At 40.3% G+C, this 18499-nt stretch overlaps 1 protein-coding gene across 1 annotated transcript; it reads right to left on the bottom strand.

Annotated features, from left to right (window-relative positions):
* Window positions 1–795: 795 nt before the first annotated feature.
* On the bottom strand, window positions 796–17518 carry LOC127964843 (ankyrin repeat domain-containing protein 50). The gene is made up of 6 exons (XM_052565250.1): window positions 17069–17518; window positions 14073–14334; window positions 12705–13420; window positions 9194–9441; window positions 4758–8360; window positions 796–4499 (listed from the first exon to the last, which is right to left on the bottom strand). The coding sequence occupies exons 3-5, from the start codon at window positions 13172–13174 to the stop codon at window positions 4759–4761; spliced, it is 4320 nt and encodes a 1439-aa protein (XP_052421210.1). The 5' UTR covers window positions 13175–13420; window positions 14073–14334; window positions 17069–17518; the 3' UTR covers window positions 796–4499; window position 4758.
* Window positions 17519–18499: the final 981 nt, after the last annotated feature.

Here is an 18499-nt window from a genome sequence, read left to right as displayed (position 1 = left end):
TGTAACTTTGTAATGTAACATAATGATAGCTTATTTCTCCACATCATCAAAGCACCATTTTGGAGAATATGAGCTGAATACAAGCAGTGTATGTTCTTCTGTGTGAGCCACGCTGCACGGATGCGCCATTTTCATTCTCCAAAATGGCGCCACGTTGATGTGGAGAGACACAGAGGAGACCAATTGTTGAATAAAGTTATTTTTGTTTTCATAATGTTACGGTTGAACCACTGAAAGCAGATGGACTATTCTAATGATGTCTTTCATACTTTCCTGGACCTTGATGGTGTAATTTACACACAGTAGCAGTCAATAGGACAGTCACAAGCCTCCCCGGTTTTCATCTAAAATATCTTAAATTTGTTTCAAAGATGAATGAAGCTTTTACGTGTTTGGAACGCCAAGGAGGTTATTAATAACAAAATTTGGAAGTAGAGTATCCCTTAACAAATGCTGGAAAAAAAATTGAATGCACAAATGGTAATTCCATAGCGTCATGTAAACTCATATAAAAACTGTATAAAAAAAGTTGAGAAAATGCAAAAGTTTAAACTTTAAAGAGTTTTAACTTTTTGTTGTTTAAACTGAAAACAATTCAAAGATTAAAAAATCTGCTGAAGCTGTTCTACTGAAGCTGCTCAACTTTAGATTTTGACAGTGTCTTTACTGTGTCTATATGAGAACTGAATAAATGTGAGGGACAAAGGTGCTAAATGATCCATTTCATGTAAACCAAAGCGATGCCAGGTTTGCTTCTTTCTTGTTCCCACACAAATTTGCACACAGACACACAAAATCATATACAGGTTTAATTAGTGCATCTCAATAAATTTTAACATACAAAACAGTATAAACATTATAAATTACCTATGGCAAAATGTAAAATTCACATCACTGTCTCCCGTCGCACCTCCTTTAAGTTTTCAAGACTTTCCACTTAAATTTAGTCATCCTTTGATGAGCATGCATGGGAGTTCATATCTTCCTCTATAACTGCTTGTAGAACATAACTTCTCACTTTCTTTTTCTGTAACTTCTCACTTTCATCTATTTCTGTAATTCAACTGGAATAAAGCTTTAAAATAAAAATTTGCCTTGGTGATAGGTCAACTGGTTCGCTTGTTGACAATATGACATAATGTGTCATTTAAAGGGGTCATATAATGTTGCTAAAAATAACATTATTTTGTGTAGTTGGTGTAATGAAATGGGTTTATGCGTCTTAAAGGAAAATACCACAGTTTTTCTATATTTCTCTATGTCTGTCCCTCAAATTAAACAAACTGATATGCACCTTTCCCGTCTCAGTGCGTGCACTCAATCGCTGTAGCACACCGTGCCACTATGATATGCTTAGCTTAGCACCATTCATTCCTTAGGATCTAAACAGGGATGAATTTAGAAGCCACCAAACACTTCCATGTTTTCCCTATTTAAAAATGGTTACATGAGTACTTACACGAGTAAGTGTAGTGACACAAAATAAAACGTAGTGATTGTCTAAGCGGATAAAAAATTATAACTATAATGTCTGGGCGGAAGAGCACCTCGGTGCAGTAATATCATCACTCCTGAAAACGGGGTACGGGAGAGGTACGTATCAACTCATCTAAGATGAGAGAAGAACATAGTGGAACATGGAAAGACAGAGGCGTTTTCAAAAAACATTATATTCCACATAATGTACATTATTGTTTCTCCTTTATGCCCCACCTTTCTGAAACGAGTTGATTTTTATAAAGCTCATCGTTCTGAAAAGCGAGGTATTCACTGATTGGCCAGCTATCCAGTGCGTTGTGATTGGCTGAATAATTCAAGCATGTGACAGAAATGTTACACCCCTTACTATACTCTGATGCCGTGTGTCCTCAAAACATAAAAACCCATTAAAAACAAGGCCTTTGTTGCATCCAGTGGGGATTCATTCTCGGAACATTCATTCACAGATTTGCATTGAGCAACGTCTTCACACATGGACAAGTGTGACATCATATACCTCTGTAAATAAATACAATTCAAATTCACATATCGCACACTTCAATGCACTTTGAATGGAATATATACTAGGACTGTGCAAAAAATTGAATGCGATTTTCATGCGCATCTCATGAGTAAAGACGCTCCTGTAATTAGAAGTGTATCACCAGCACATACGTTCAGATCAGGGATGCCAGGTTTTCAAAACAAATCCTGGCCAGTTGCTGCTCAAAACTAGTCCAAAACTAGCCCAAGCACGTTTCTAGGAGGTTCCCTGATAAAAATTGCTTCCCAGGGTTAAAATATAAGTTTTTTGGAAGGGCTGCCTTGATAAAATTAGCATTTTAGGCACTAAATATCACGTTATTGGTATTGGGGTTGCTTCAAACCACAGGCATGAAAAACAACCACAGACTTGGCAACATGGGTTCAGGTGGAGCAGCAGTTACTACACAGAGCCGTAGTCTACCAACAACTAACACAAAATCGCTTTCAAAATTGACAAAGAATCACCTGCAATTTTAGCAGTGACTTACGGCTCTGTGTAGTAAATGCCAACCAGTGTTGCCAAGTCTGTGTTTTTTTTTCATGTCCGCGGGTTGAAGCGACAATACCAATAATGTGATATTCAGCCCCTAATATGCGAATTTTACCAAGAAATATAGTTTTGAGAAGCAAAAAACTTATATTTTAATCCCGGGAAGCAATTTTTATTGGGGAACCTCCTGGAAACGAGATTGGACTAGTTTTGAGAAGCAACTGGGCAGGATTTGTTGTGAAAACCTGGCAACCCTGATCTGAACGCACATACTGGAGATATACTTCTAATTACAGAAGCATCTTTACTGATGAGATGCGCATGAAAATCGCATTCGATTTTTTGCACAGCCCTAAATACGTTAGCTTCGAAATGGAATCATGGAGGAATATCCTGTGATGTCCACTTTGCAGGGCACATACATTTAAATAGAACAAACATCTGAAGCGACAAGAGAAACATACAAAATGTGCAGAGCGGGACGTGAGGACTAAAATTGAGAACCTCTGACTTATACTGTCTTTTAACGTGTTGCATTCCATCACGCTGCGTAAACATAAAACCATGTCTGCATTTTTGATTGGAGAAATGACAAACAACAAGTGCTACTCTACACTGCTCAAAACTTGCATTTGAATCATCTGTGGCAAATACTTTAAATATGTAAACGTACTTACAGTCTGTGAGTCAGAACATTCGGCATTGTAATCTACTCTCCCAGGATCAGGAAACAATTCACCATGAAATGCGCTGCACACATCTGAATATTTGGGTTGAACAGTTCTGGAAGAGTGTTGTAAATACAACTTAACAAAATATTTCTAGTTGTGTCCTCTTTTGTAAGACTAAAGAAAGTAGTTTCACTTTAACAAAGAAACATGCAGCATCTTTACAACATTAGAGATCTATTCAACACAGAGAATAAAAGTAACACCTTCTTTCTTTGCATGAACATTTGGGTGGCATTATGCAAATCTTCCCACATCATGACGTAGACATGTGGGGGCATGTTAGAAAGAGCCAGTTTAGGAGGGTGTGGCTGACTCAACTTTTATAAAGAATATCTCTTTGGATTTGAGACTTTAGTCTTTGCAACTTTACAGATCTTCTTTATGCACCAACAGCTTTTAACACTCCAAAGATAAAGGAAACATTTTATTTGCATCATATGACCCCTTTAAAAAAATTACATAAATAAGGAATTGCAATTATGGACACATCTATGTTCTGAAACAAATAGTATATTTAATTTAGCACATCTTTAAAAGACATAAACATTGCTGATGACTTCCATTAGTCATGAAAACATATCTGGAGTATAAAGCCACTAAGTGACAGTGGCGCTTTGAAAAAGCCTTTTTTTTTGGTCCCAGCAAGTTCAAGTCTGTGAGTCTGAGCAATGTACAGCAGGTCACCCAAAGTCTGTTCTAAATGTAGATTCACTCCAATTTCAACAGCATTCTTATTAGCTCTTATAATTCGCCAACATAAAACAAAGATGGCACTGCGGAGCCACAATGTGTAAGAAGATGAAAGAGTGAATAGCTCATTAGTCTATGAAAAATTGTCATTTATGTTGAGTTATGTGCACAGAAATCCCTGGGGTATGTATATGTTGACTTTTGCAAATGCATAACACAAGCAGAGCAAATATCCATACGTGTTCATCTTAATGTAAAAACATTTTCCTGTGATTGTATGACAGAGTATGGGAGAGTGCCAGTTGACCCCTTTGTGACAGCATGAGGAGCAAAAGCTCTGGAATGTACACAGCTTGAGCCTTTGAACTCCAGTTCCTCTTTGCTCTCTATGTCTTTCCCTTTTCTTTTGTGCTTTGGGGTCAATGGGTTAAAGAGAGGTGGAGGTTAGTGTGTTACGACTCTCTCATCTGCCATCTTCCTCTACTCATAACACCTCCCACACACAGTACAGTGATTACCCACACAACCCTCATCTCCTTGAATTCCTAAATGTCCAGGTTTGCCTACAAAAGACAAAGTTGTCATTAGAATTCCAGACATTCCAAGTCACAATCATAAAGACTGCAGCTTAAAAGCAAAATGTGGTTCACTTCCATCTGGCATATCTGACAACTGCCTGATAAGACACATTATGTACATTCAAAGAAATAACCCTGTCTTTGATCAATTAAATAAACTTTACATTTACAAGACAATCGACAAATTAGAATTAAATCTAGACAAATCAAATGTTCTATATTTTGTGAAACATAATGCCTCACCTCAGAGAGGGGTTTCCCGCTTGTAAAGTGCTGCACTAGTTGGCCCTTCAAATTGCAGCTTAATTGCCTGTTTAAGATTCAGCTGGGGGTCAGTAGTTGTCATGTTAAAGACAGACTCATTAGATAAGGCACTATTTGGGGAAATAGCTGAAAGGTCAATGGTTGGGGACTTGGATGTCATTTGAATTCCTCCCCAATCCTCTTTTTGTGCATGGGATTGGAAGTGAAAATGTGGGTACCCCAAAGGGGGGCTTTCCCCAATTTTTGTTTGTCGAATTGGGCCCTCTTGGTTTGGCATCACCCCTAAGGAAGCCATAATGGAGTTCCACTTTAGATCTACTCCACCAGCTTGTTTGAGGTTCTTCTCCATCACATCCTCTATTATGTAAGGAGTTTTAGGTTTTAAGAGGTAGTTGCCATTCCCCGAGTATCCAAGCCCTTTTAAGGGTTTGTCTGAGTCCAGGAGTTCAGTGAGTGTGTACTGTTCATTTGTGGGACTGCTCTTTGGAACAGCTTTTTGATTGTGCCTAGAAGCTCTGCCCTGAAGACTGGCTGGATTGGAACCAGGTAGAGGCAAGGTGGATGGCCGACTGCGGCAACGAGGAAGGGAATGTTGTTGAATTTGCTGGATGAAATTTAGGCTGTCAGCAGGCACGGTCTGTACTGTGGCCAGGGAGTGGCAGGTGGAGGAGGAAGTCTGTGAGGCAGGCATGGAATGAAAACGCTCTGCAGTAGAAGCTGGAGAACAGGAGGCAGAAACTGAGGTCGAAGATGGAGAAGATGTGGCTGGGACTCCATCAACACCCACTTCTCCTGAACTAATAGATGCTTGGGTCTTGACTGTGGCTGAAAGATAAGAATTGTTGGGAGCACCACTAGGTGTAAACGGTATGAGACCTGAGAAGGGCTTTGCGCCATAGCTCTCCAGAAGTCGCACAATTGTGAAATTACCTTGTTTTCCTGCTACCTTGACTGGGCTGCGGCCATAACGGTCGACATGGTCTGGTTCTGCACCTTTCTCTAAAAGCATGGCCACAATTTCAGCATGCCCCTCCTGAGCAGCAATGCTAAGGGCTGTGGCACCCTGCTGTTTGCAAGCCAGATCTACATTAAGACCTTTAGCCCTAAGCAGCAGCCTGCCAGCAGCTGCATTCCCTCTCCAGGCCACAGAGTGCAAAGGAGGCCGACCATCAAGATCTCTAGCATTTGGGTCAGCACCATACTTCAGCAACAGTTCAATACCTTCCAGATCTCCTCGCCAAGCTGCTACATGTAGTGCAGTTCGCCCTTCTGCATCTTTTGACTCCAGAGGGACACCCCCTTTTTCAATGAGTAACATGGCCATGTCTAAATGACCCTCCAGGACCAGCAAATAAAGAAGAGGTCTTCCTTCAGCATCACGGACATCAGTGTCTGCCCCTCTACGCATCAATAACTCCACAATCTCCCGATGACCCTGGAGAGCAGCCGCACTGAGAGCAGAGTGTCCATCATATGCACGATGATCAATGGGTGACTTTCGATCTAGAAGTAGCCTGACTGTACTGCAGTGACCTTCTTGTGCTGCTAGTATTAGAGGGCTCCGACCCTCTACATCAAGCTCACCCACACGTGCCATGCTACCTTGCTCTGTCAATATTGCACACACACTTTTGTGACCTTCACAAGCTGCAGCATGCAATGGAGTCCAGCCCAGGTCATCTTTGTGATTCTCATCCAAACCCCTGTCCAACAGTGCTTTTACAACTTCAACACTACCCTTGGCTGCAGCCAAGCAGAGAGCAGTGCGGCCTTCTCCGTCGATGCCATCCACTGCTGCCCCCCAAAACAGCAAACGGTTAACTGTGCCAGCATGCCCCAGAGCTGCAGCTGCAAGAAGAGGAGTGATAGCAGATGGATGAGATCCAGAACTTTCATCTACATCAGCTCCAGCTTCCAGCAGGAGTTCAACCACTTCCTCGTGCCCTTCGTAAGAGGACAGTAGTAAAGGCGTCATTCCATCTCTGTCCTTATGTTCTGGATTGGCACCTCGCTCTAACAGAAGGCTTACAACCTCTCCATGCCCTCGTCCTCCAGCTGCTGATGGCACACATAATGCAGCAACAGACAGAGCGGTACGTCCATCCCCATCCGCTAGATTCAAATCGGCCCCAGCATTCAAAAGGATCTCCACTGCATCTTTGTGACCCATGTAGGATGCAGCTATTAGTGGAGTACGTCCCTCACGGTCTGAGCAGTCTACTTCAGCACCATGATCAAGAAGGGTCAACAAAATTTCTTCATGTCCACCCCATGCTGCTGCTCGTAAGGCTGTCCGGCCATCTGAATCACAGCCGTCAATCTCTGCCCCTGCTTCCAGAAGTAGACGCACAGCTTCCTTGTGGCCACCCCATGCAGCGGAGCGAAGAGCAGTCCATCCCTCACTGTCTACATGCTCCAGCAGGGCTTGTGCTACAGGACTCTTGGTCCCTTTCTCCTTCACCCACTTTAGCAAAACCAGCAGTACACCAACATGGCCTTGTCTGGCAGCAAGCGTCAGTGCAGTCTGCCCCTGGTTGTCATTCAGTAAAGGGTCTGCTCCACGGCACAACAGCAATGCTGCTACATCTACAAGTCCAGCATGGGCTGCGGCTGCCAGTAAAGTCCGTCCATCTGATGGGTCTGTACAGTTCACACTGATTCCACTGTCAAGAAGTGCTCTGACAGAGTCTTCCCTTTGTAATGCTCGCCGAACTATCTTGCCGCCTCCTCCAACACAGTGTACCCTGACACTGGAGCTATTGTCAGTTGAACAGCTTGCAGGGTAAATTCCACTTTTCATTAGGAGTTGTAATACATCTTGCTGAACTAATGCAGGTGTATACTTAGAAGAACAGTCTTTTCTGGCACCATTAAGTGCTGGAACTCCAGTCCATAGCAACCACAGTGCCAGGAGGGCTGGTTCCCCTTCATGGACTCCACTGTTGAGGAGGTGGTGGGCCAGCTGGCAAGTGTCCTCTGTACCCAGACTACTGGCTCGAAGAGAGAGGGACATGGCCAAAGAAAGGTGACCATCCTTCACACAACACAGAAACTTCTGTGTGCAGTATTTAACATCAGTTAACCATTCTGCAAAACTGCTATGAAAGAGGAGTTTACTGCCCTCAGGGCCATCTACAAACAGAGATGTCAGAGCCCCCATCTGTGCTTGGAAGTCTCCAATCCCAAGGTAGAAGTCACGGCTTTTGGCAATAGTATAGAGCTGCTCAGCTGTTAGTGGTTGTGGGGATGCCAAAAGGATATTCAGCAAAGGCCTAATATGGACAAACAGCCTTCGAGGAAAGAGGCGCTGACATAGCCAAAGGTATAGGCCATTCAGTGTGCCAGGAATGTCCCGAATTTCTCGAAGTCCAACTAGACCATGTGCAACACCATCTAGTACTCGCTCAAGAAACAAGAAACAGCCACCGCTTTTGATGTGCAAAAGATTAAGCATTTCAGCTGTCTCTGGTGTAAGTTGTCTTCTCAAAGCCCCATCCTGGTCAAGCCTGCGAAGGATATATTGTTGTACATCTCGTACAGTTGCAGGCTTTCTTAAGTCATCCAGACACAACCTCCTAAAACCTAAAGGGTATAGAAGCAAGAGATAAAATAAGACAAAACAATTTTTAAAGCATCACAATGATTTTTTTACGGTTGCACAATTAACACGGAGAATGATTTATACAACAAAAGCTATGATTTAATTTTAAATATATTTAGTTGGCAGCATATCTCTGAGTTGTATGTGTGAGCTACACACAACTGATCCGATTACTTTTAATGTGCATTATGAATGCAGTACTATTACTCTAGTTCATTGAATTTTTTTTGACATTTGTGTAATTCCAAACTTTTTTTGGCAACTTCAAGTTACTATACAATTGAACAACAAAACCATTTGTCTGAATAATTTCAATATGTTTTTAGCAAACTGCAGTTATTTGTTTTCCAGTCTTTTCATCTCGTAGGCTGAGGAAAAACATAATGGCCCTCGAGGCTTTCCAAGCCAAAGTTAAGGACCTTGAATTCAAATGTGTTTATAAAAGCAGAAATATCCACACAACGAGTGGATATGAGTGTGTGGGACCCTCATCTCATAAGACCAGGTCATTTCATCTAGTAAAAAACAAAGTACTACAAAAGCCATAATATATTGCTATAAGCAAAAAACAAAGAAAAATGAGCCACAAGCTGTTGTGACTGATGTTTGGGAATACAGAATGTTTTGGTGGCCATACAAGTGTGGAGAACATCATTAATTTGTGTCTAAATGGGTTTCTAAACAGAACATAAAGTCCCTGTATACAGTCTTAACTAAGATAAACAATGCTCAACACTTCAAGAAACCCGTAAAGCTAACCATCTCACATTTCACTGTGCTTATGAAGTGATTTGTGCATCATCTAAGAGTGTACCTGAGAATATCTTGCAAATGGCTTTGTTCTGGCGGCGTGCAGAGCAGACTAGCAAGATCCAGGGGGGCAGGAGCTGTATGTATTTTAGCAGGAGCTCTGCAATAGAGGAACTCTGAGTGGCCACAGCTCCTGATATTGAGCCTTCTCCAACTCCATTACCTCCACAATACCCCGAGTCCAGTGAATCAACCACAATAAACACACTGTGAGCAGGTGGTGTCAAGGACAAGAGGGGCTCTAATACTGCCCTAAAGAAAAATGAAAAGGAGAAAGTGTTTAAAATAATAAAGCATTCATGTGCATAACCTAGTTACTGTACCACTGCTAGTATCATCTCATCTTTAACCACACAGACAGATGATTTTTAAATTAAGTCAATCCAGGGAGGAGGAAGGAGAAGGAGAAGAAAGGAGGGACATATTTCTCTCAACAACAGTGAGTAAATGAGGAATTCAATAATTTTAAGAATCACAAATAGGAAAGACATGTCATCACATATGAATGAAAGTCAATTCAGAACTAAAACAGAGCTTATCCAAGAAGGAAACAAGTGCACAAATGTGACATTGTTTTGTACAGAATGCAATTATAAGAGCGATTTATTTGGAATTATATACAAAATGCTTGAAAAACCATCCAATGAACTCCCAGCTTTTCAAAGTTGTCTTATTCTTTAGCATTTTTTTCTTTTTGCCACTTCATCTGACTTGAGGTGTGGTTGCAGAGGCATCGTGACTCAGTGTTATGGAAGCTCAGTGATTTCCTGTTGCTTCCAGGGCAAACAGACGGTGTGAAGGTGCTGCTTCCTTATCAAACTCACATTCACATTTATGTGTTGCTCTTATCACTGACCCACTTGACTCTGGTATGATTGCCCTTTTAATCAACACTTAAATGTGATATGATTTATGATAATATGCTTTCATCTATCCAAGATTAATATGCAGGCAACTAAACAACTTGTCGGTTGATTTCCCAAAACACCAAGGTACTCTGTTAGTTTGAGCATCATGATACAGCCAAATAATGATTCTATTAAAACTTACAACATCTTTCATCTTAATATTTTCCAATACATGTAAAATATACTATTTTCATAATCCATGAGTAAAAGTCTTGTTTTATTGAAAATGAATTAAAATAATACTCAGCCTAATGGAAATACTACATTCTGTTATGAGTCAGCATAGCTCATAGTTCTGATAATAATTAACATCAACACTTGTTTTCTTTAATAGTATAGCATTTTAAACAGCACACCTTATTTTGTCTGTTTTGGTTAAATGGTTCAGTATCAAACTTCCTGTCTCATACATCCACCATAAAATACATAGTTAAAAGCATGCCGTGTTTATCGTTTCCTTATCTCCAACACGTGGGCTCACACAATTTGTTGAGCTAATGCCCTTTTAACATGCTCACAGATCACAGCTTGAGCCGAACCACCTAATAAATGTTCTTCCTGACACATTCTGTCTACAAAGACAAGCTATGGGCTTGTCTTGACCCCAGGAATGGTCATGCAAGTTAAGTCATCAAACAGAGAAGGGTTAAAAGATCAAACCTAAAAGAAGAGTTATGTGAAACTTTTTATATAGTGAACAAAATGGGAGGTTTAAGGTTTTTGGCCAAGGCCAGGCAACTGAAGGTTAGGCTACAGGATTTACAACCAACCACTGCTTCAGCTGGAAACATTTGCAAGTCCTAACTGCCAAAATCAAATGAAGTACAAACTTGAACTAAGAAAAGGTTACCGTTGCTTGGCAAAACATTTAGTCATTTAATCTACTTACAATGCAATACTCTAAAATAATAACAATAACAACCATATCTCTATTTATAGAGCCTCAAAATGATGAACAAGTCATAATTGTTTCCTGATGACAGAAGTTCATGTCCTGATAAAATAAACTGTCCTCATCCTTGGTTGCCTTTTCAATAAACAGTGTTAATGATAACTTATTTACGTCAGAGAGCATGTTGAATACAGCAGGGACTGATGCTCGCATTTCACTCCTAAACGAGCCCTTTTTACATTCTCTTGCCAGGACCAAAGAAAAACATCACAACAGTTTGTCAGCATGTGTAAGGCAAATGTGGAATGTGGGCCTGTACGTCAGATCTGTAAGAGAAAACTGAAAGAACTAGTGTAAGAGCAAACACTGAAAGAAGATAGATAGAATAGAGAAAAGTTGTCAGTGCGGCGACCTCACCGAGGGACACAAACTTCACAAAATAGTGGCACGACTCTTGGTCTTCACCCCCCTTTTTCCCCCCGAAGGCTGTAAATAGCGTCATCCATCTGCACTGAACGCTGGGCTATTGTGATAACTGTGAATAGGCGTCATTATTGCGACGAAAGGAATAAATAAATAAATATATGTGGCAGAAAAGCAGAACAATAGCCCCTTTTCCTGCTTTTGACAAAGTCTTTCTGAGGGGTATCAGACGAAAATGAAGGAGGAGAATATAAGGGGTGGGAGGGTTTACTAGGAAACAATAAAAGAAACCTTGTTCAAGCAAAATGTCACTGAGTGCATTTACAACAAACACTAAAAACATCAGCTTACTATGAATAACCAGAAAACGCAAGAAAAAGTATTAACATGATTTTAAAATTTTAAATATTTTCCCCCTTTGGCTTAAACAACCAAGTATCACAGACCAAAATGCACTCTTTTTTGTCTTTTAAAAAAAGACTAAGAAAAAGTTGTGTGGATTATATTCAAAACAAGTGTCTTCTGCAATGACGCTTTATTTGTTACACAAATGTCACAAATTGAAGGTATAATTTATTATTTGATCGATTCCATGTTAAATGCTAAAATGTTCTGGAGCCTGACTCTCTGTTAGACAAGAAACATAGCAACATGTCTAAGTCATTTAAAGGCCCCACTGAAGTGTCATTTTCCTTGCACAAACAATGTGAAATACAGAGGGAGAGTGTAAGGTACACCAAAGGCCTAGCTGTGAAACATCTGGGATTTCTCACAGGAGTAATGCTTGGAGAGCAAACATGAAATGCTTGGAGAACTAAAGGCTGACAGAAATGAGTTCAAAGGGATCTTGAACGGTGAGTGATTTGTTGCAGAGCAAAAGCAAGAGAAAAATGTGAGAAATTCAGAGAAAGAAAAGTGTTTTTTAGATATACTGAAATAGTGAATTTCAAGATTTGTCTTCTATATTAAAATGTTGTAATTTATACATTAGATATAACTATATTCGAGAAGAAACTAAAGTACTTACTGAAAAATAAGAAGTAGTACTATTATGGCAGAGTTACATAGGCCATATATTGATTATATATTTTCTCCTCATGATATTGCATTTATACATCTGGTTCTAATAACATTATCATTGTATTTACTCCTTAACTTTAAATATAATTCATTTATGTGTTCATTCACATAATTTCCTACAGTTCAGAAGAAACTAGAAGGCTATCTAAAAAAGAATCTAGCTTTTAACTCTGGTTTCTATCCAATTATGACATTGTGATGTATAAACCAACCTCTTAAAAGTGTCATCAGGTTCTCTTTGGCAGTGGAGGGGCTCCAGTAAAGCAGCAATAGCAGCACTGCTTATGGCTTTCACATAGTTCGGTCCCAGAAGTGGACTTTCCTTCAGCTGTTCAACCAGTCCCAGGACAAATCTCCACACTTCAACACTGCCTGCATCCTCTCGCTGGCAATAGTGCCAGGACAAACACCGTGATGCCAGCCCTGCCGCCCTGCATGCTTCCGACTGAGGCCAAACCAGTTCTGTGAGCAGGGCTGTCTTACCCGTGCCCGGGCCCCCAGTCACTAGGACCCCTGGAGAGACACGGGCTGTTCCCTCCGCGCTCTTTATGGAGTCTCGCGCCTCTAGGCATCTTTGTAGCTTCTCAAGGGCCCATTCTCGGCAGTAGAACCGCCGGCCCCGTAACAAGCTGGGTAACATGCTCCTCATCTGGTCCTCAGGAGATGAACAGGGAAGGACCATGAGGATTTACCTTCTTCCATAGTCCCCAACAGAACAATTGAAGCAGGTGGCTCTTGGAATCTCTTCAAACAACTTGCACTGATGTTAAAAGAGAAAAAGCAGAGGGGTTTGGTTGGGCTGTATGCAAATGTTCGCTACTGGTACTGCATGGAGAATCAGAGACAGTGTCCTCAGATGACTGCTGGCTGCAGGTGTGTTTGTATTTTGCAATCGCGTAGGTCCAAGTCATGCTGCTAGTCAGAAGCCCTGTAAGACAAAACAAACATAAAGCTTGATGAGAAGGGTGTAATTCGGTCAATGTTTAAATACTTTCTCCTAACCCAGTTTAATATGCAGATACCAGTCGTAATAATAATATATCTCATATATAAAATGGAGCTCAAATTGCTTCAGAGGTCAGAAAAAAATAGTGTTTACACCATTCACAGATTCATTTTTGAGTGGCTTACTGTACGAATGTTTTCTTGGCATAGTCTACTGTAATGTAGATCTCTTTTAATGTAAATCTCAAGCAATATGGAGGAGCTGCATTTAGCCATTATGCTCCAAAAACATGGAAGCTTTTACCGATTGAAAACAATCATTGTTTTCACAATGATTAATTACACAATTAGGTGATGCTAGCGGCACAGAAATTACACACTTCACCTTTAAATGAAAGCTTGGCATTTAACTCAGCCATGACATGTGAGAAGGAAAGGTTGAGATGGAAACAGAAATAGAAATAGGGGTAGAACATGTCTGTCAATCTCCCATGAAAGTGAGAGCTCGGATATGCAAGTGAGTCAAGGTGCTGACCCAACCCTCAACTCAAACTGTCCTAAGCAATAAAGAAATAAAGTTAAAGAGAGATCAAGAAAGACACTGAGTGAAAGAGAAAGACAACACAAAATCTTACCTTTGAAATGTGTGGTTTCATGTTTTGCCTTTATGTTTTCTCCATGGCAGTGTTCAGTCTCGCCTCAATGTATTACTCTCTTTTCACGTCTTTCTGTTGCTCCTTTCTTCCAGCTCACAGGTCTTATGGTTTTAATGGAGAGACTGAAATCTACTCCTTTCACATATTCTTCTCGGCTCCCAGCTGCTTACCGGTTTTTCTAGTCCTTTATCTCCTCCCCTCCTGCTCCTTAACATGTCAGGGCATGAAGTGAAATAGCTGACTGCAAGAGAGAGAGAGAGAGAGAGAGAGAGAGAGAAAGAGAGAGAGCACATGAGTAAGGGAGGAGTTAGGCTTTGGGGTCAAAGTTTAAACACAGATGCAAGATCATATAGTGTTTCTCTTTCCTTCTTGCTTTCTTTGTCTGTACCATTCTCTTAAGAGAGCTAGAACTCATGGACAGGATCCAGATTGTTGCTCTAAATATACCTCACATGTCTGCAATTTATTAGAAGCCAACAAAACAGAAGTGCCTTCAGTGAAAAGCAACCTCATTACAGTAAATGCAGTGCTGACAGTGTATTTTTTTACACAATGTCTAAATCAACAACCAACTAATCAACGACATATGGTGGGGGGGCGGGTTTGGGGGGGACAGTGTAATGGTTGTAGATACAGGCTGTCTGCCCAGAGGTCACAGGATCAAATTGTTATTGTTGATCCATGAATCCTCTAACCATTGCATCCTCAAGGGAAGCGCCCATCCCAAGATTGCTCCTGGAGGACTCTCCCTGTAATTACTGTACTGTGGGTATCTCTGGATAAATTACTCAATTGAATAAGTAGTTGAGTAATATATGTGTTTTAACTATGTCAGCATACAGGGAGTGGGACTCATTTTCAGCCCTGGAGTGTTGTGCCGAATTCTGCATCCCAGCCAGATTATGCACCCCCGTGTTGGAAGTCTCTACCTGATGGCCTCAACCCAACCCCACTCCATCCTAATCCTAACCCCTCCCCCAGACATACTCCTTTACCTACCAATACTAGGGGGTGCATAATCTGGCAGGGTCCAAATTTCGGCACTACACTTGTTCACACAAAAAAGTGCCAGTACCCCAAAGACTTGAATACAGATGTGCAAGTACTAGTGCATACTGGCCCACTTCAAGCACTGGGGGTTGTGTGTGTGTGTGTGTGTGTGTGTGTATGTGTGTGTGTTTGTAAAAAAATATAAAATATTTTAAAAAAATAAGATATATAATATGAATATATATATTAGTATATCATTCTCAATTTGAGATTCTCGTGAGATCCGATGTGTCATGATGATATCCTCGCAAAACAATTTGCAGTGTTTACATTAGAGCTGCAAGATTAATCGTTTAAATATGGCGATCTCAATTCAAACACCCACGCAATCTTATTTCTGATTGACAACGATTCAGCTATGTCTACTATGACTGTTTCACATTGCAAGTGTCAGTGGAGCGCGAGAAGCACATTTTGTCGTTGCCCATGTTAATCATTCATGCTGCCTGCAGCTGATCCAGAAAGAGCAACCACACATCATTATTTCTGTGTTACAGACATTTAGATAACATAAGTACTGGGATAAAAGTTTATATTTGGGTATAACACGTATTCTCTCTACAGTAGCGATTAAAACGAAAGCATCTTAAAACGTTTATGAATTGTAACGCAATATCCTCTTCCGCCACGAGGTGGCGACAAACCATTTAAAAAAAAGTATTTGTCATTGAATTATTCATTCAAAAGATTGTAATTGAGAAACAGAACTTTATGAATTGAGACACTTTTTGCTCAAATTTATATTATATATATATATATCATGTTCTCCAATTCATAGGCCTATATATATTTACATGTTGTTTATTGCTTCATATAATTCATTAAAAAGAAGTTTAATTTCATAAGGTACAAGTTGATTTCAAAATGCATATACATTTTTAGCTTTTTGTGTTTTTCAGTTGAAAAAAAGACTATTTTCCCCTATGTTTCATCATTGAAGATTTCCACGTGTCTCGTCACACCTCTACTCATTAAAGATCTATATATGACAGATATATAGCTGTTACTTACTATCCCTCACCTGTTTATAATTACAGTTGTGACAAACAACACTGTGTTTCTCTGTGTTAGATTAGATGGGTAGTTGACATGTAAACCCCAGGAGTGACAGCATTGTTCTATCTTGTGGCATACTACATGTATCAACAGAAATGGCATGGCATTTTAAGTAAAAATGGTTATTAAAATATGAAGACTGAGTTATTGAACTTAGGGTTGTGAAGAGGTGGAACATTTCTGGTAAATGTTTCAGAAACAAACCAGAAATTTCGTAAACTGTTGGAAGTGTGCTGAAAAATGTTCACACCTTGCAACCCTACTTGAACTGTGCTCAGATAAGGGTATTTTCAGGTCGAGGCAAGTTGTCACATGTTTTAATGTTACACATGTATACACTTTATTATAGGCTACTTTTTACATTTTTGCTGTCTCAGGAATTGTTTAATGTTTCATAGATGCTTTGCTGTTTGAATATTGCTGATAGAGGCTGTTTAATGACAAGTTTCAATCTGACAGCCTTTCCAGTAAAAAGTTTTGTGACATAGCCTACAGTGTTAAGAGAACTGCATCATAATTCCCGGGCAATAACAGCTGAAGTGTTATTGCCCAGGGCTGATCATAATGCAACTCTGCCTTTCTAATATGGAATAAAACTCAAAACAGTACTTATGCTTCAGCCTTCTTATAATTTAGATGAAGTCTTTATCAAAATGGCAGGTTCAGTCCCTCCCGTAGTAATCTGAGGTTACGCATCTAGAGCAAAAACACACCTAGTTGACCTCTACAGGTGAACCTCTCACCTTTCTGAAACAACCATTTTTATCCATTAGACTACACCAAGTTCAACTAAATTCTGTGAGATAAATGATCCAGGAAGCCAATATAAGAACACAGTTGATCGCAATAAAAAGATGTAGAAACCTCACCTGTACACTCGTTTTCCAGCGTTCTGAATAGCGTTTAATTCAGCGGAACTGGAGACTCAGTGCAGGTTACAGGTGCCGCATCTTCATCATTCTGACGCCCACCGCCGCACTACTTGGACAGCAGCCAGGAACCCTAAGCCTCTGGATCCTTCACGACACAACGGGAAAACTGAATAACCGGTTCGTTTTTCGTCAGAATGGAAACAGATCCACGCGTGTCCACAATATCGCTCCAAGGCACATCTGTGGTCTGGTCGAATCCACGCACTAAAACGCGTTGCTTTTGCACAGTGTGCGGTGGGTGTTTGGTTACAAGAAGCAGGATGTCATTGTGCGTCGTGCTCGTCGATAATTCCTGAAGATTTGCACTAAGGCAAATGACTTAAATGTCCGCAAAAACAGAACAGATCTGGCGTTGCTCCCACCATGGAAGTCTGTGGCAGCTCTAAGTTTTCATGCATCTTGATTGGTTTATTCCGATCGTGATCTCACATACAGTCCACGAGGGGGCGCGTTTGTTAAGAAGTATTAGATAGATTCATGATGGTTAACCTATTGGTAATTTGGAAATATAAATAGACACAAATATAAAAACATATAATTGGGGGGTTACAATGAGAGCCGGAAGTTTGTGTGAAATTCACTCTCATAAATGTTTTTTCTTTGTTTACTAAAATGAGTTGTTGAAATATAAGGATATCATTTTATCTTGACAGCTCTTAATTACACAAATTGTTACATTTTTTCACCGTTTCTGTTGAGAATTATGTAGCCTCCTGAGAATGTTTTGACCTTTCTGGCACAGGCTATTCTTTACAATAGTCTTTTTTTTTTTTTTTTTTTTTTTCTAGGATCCATCGGAAATCCTCTGGTGTGATTTTTTTGCATTTGCAAGGCAGGACCAGGAATTCAGAGAATAATGCTTGGAATAAATTCACAGCCGGCTTCCTGACAGTAACACACCTGCACCTAAAGTTTACTTCCTCTTTCATTTCAAAGTTGGCAAACTGTAGAAAAAATGTCTATAAAGTTTTCAGTCACTTTGATTATAATTATTATATTTTCTAGATAGGCTACAGCAGATTCCATTAATGCTGTAATTAACAGGAGCAAGGAAGATATATAATGCACACAGAGAAACATAGATTGAAATTGATCTGAGATGTTAAAATGATTGCATCTGGATCTGAGCAATGCATTCGGCTATTTTCCCTCTCGCATGAATCAATTTTCCCTCCCACACAAGCCTATAACTTAGCATTTGCATTTGTTGCCTGCGGAGCTCTGCTCAATATTACAACTTAGAACAGATATATTTTCTTAAGAGAATGGAGCAGAGATGGTTCACCTCACAAAGGATCAAATCTGTGGCCGTTCTGTGTAACACAAGGCTATGTAAACATTGAGCAGACAAAGTCCAGACATGCCAGA

This window comes from Carassius gibelio, chromosome B9 (genome assembly GCF_023724105.1).
Source record: "Carassius gibelio isolate Cgi1373 ecotype wild population from Czech Republic chromosome B9, carGib1.2-hapl.c, whole genome shotgun sequence".
In the NCBI taxonomy this organism is placed as follows: domain Eukaryota; kingdom Metazoa; phylum Chordata; class Actinopteri; order Cypriniformes; family Cyprinidae; genus Carassius; species Carassius gibelio.
Note: the sequence above shows the minus strand (reverse complement) of the source record. Positions and strands in the feature narration are given on the sequence as shown.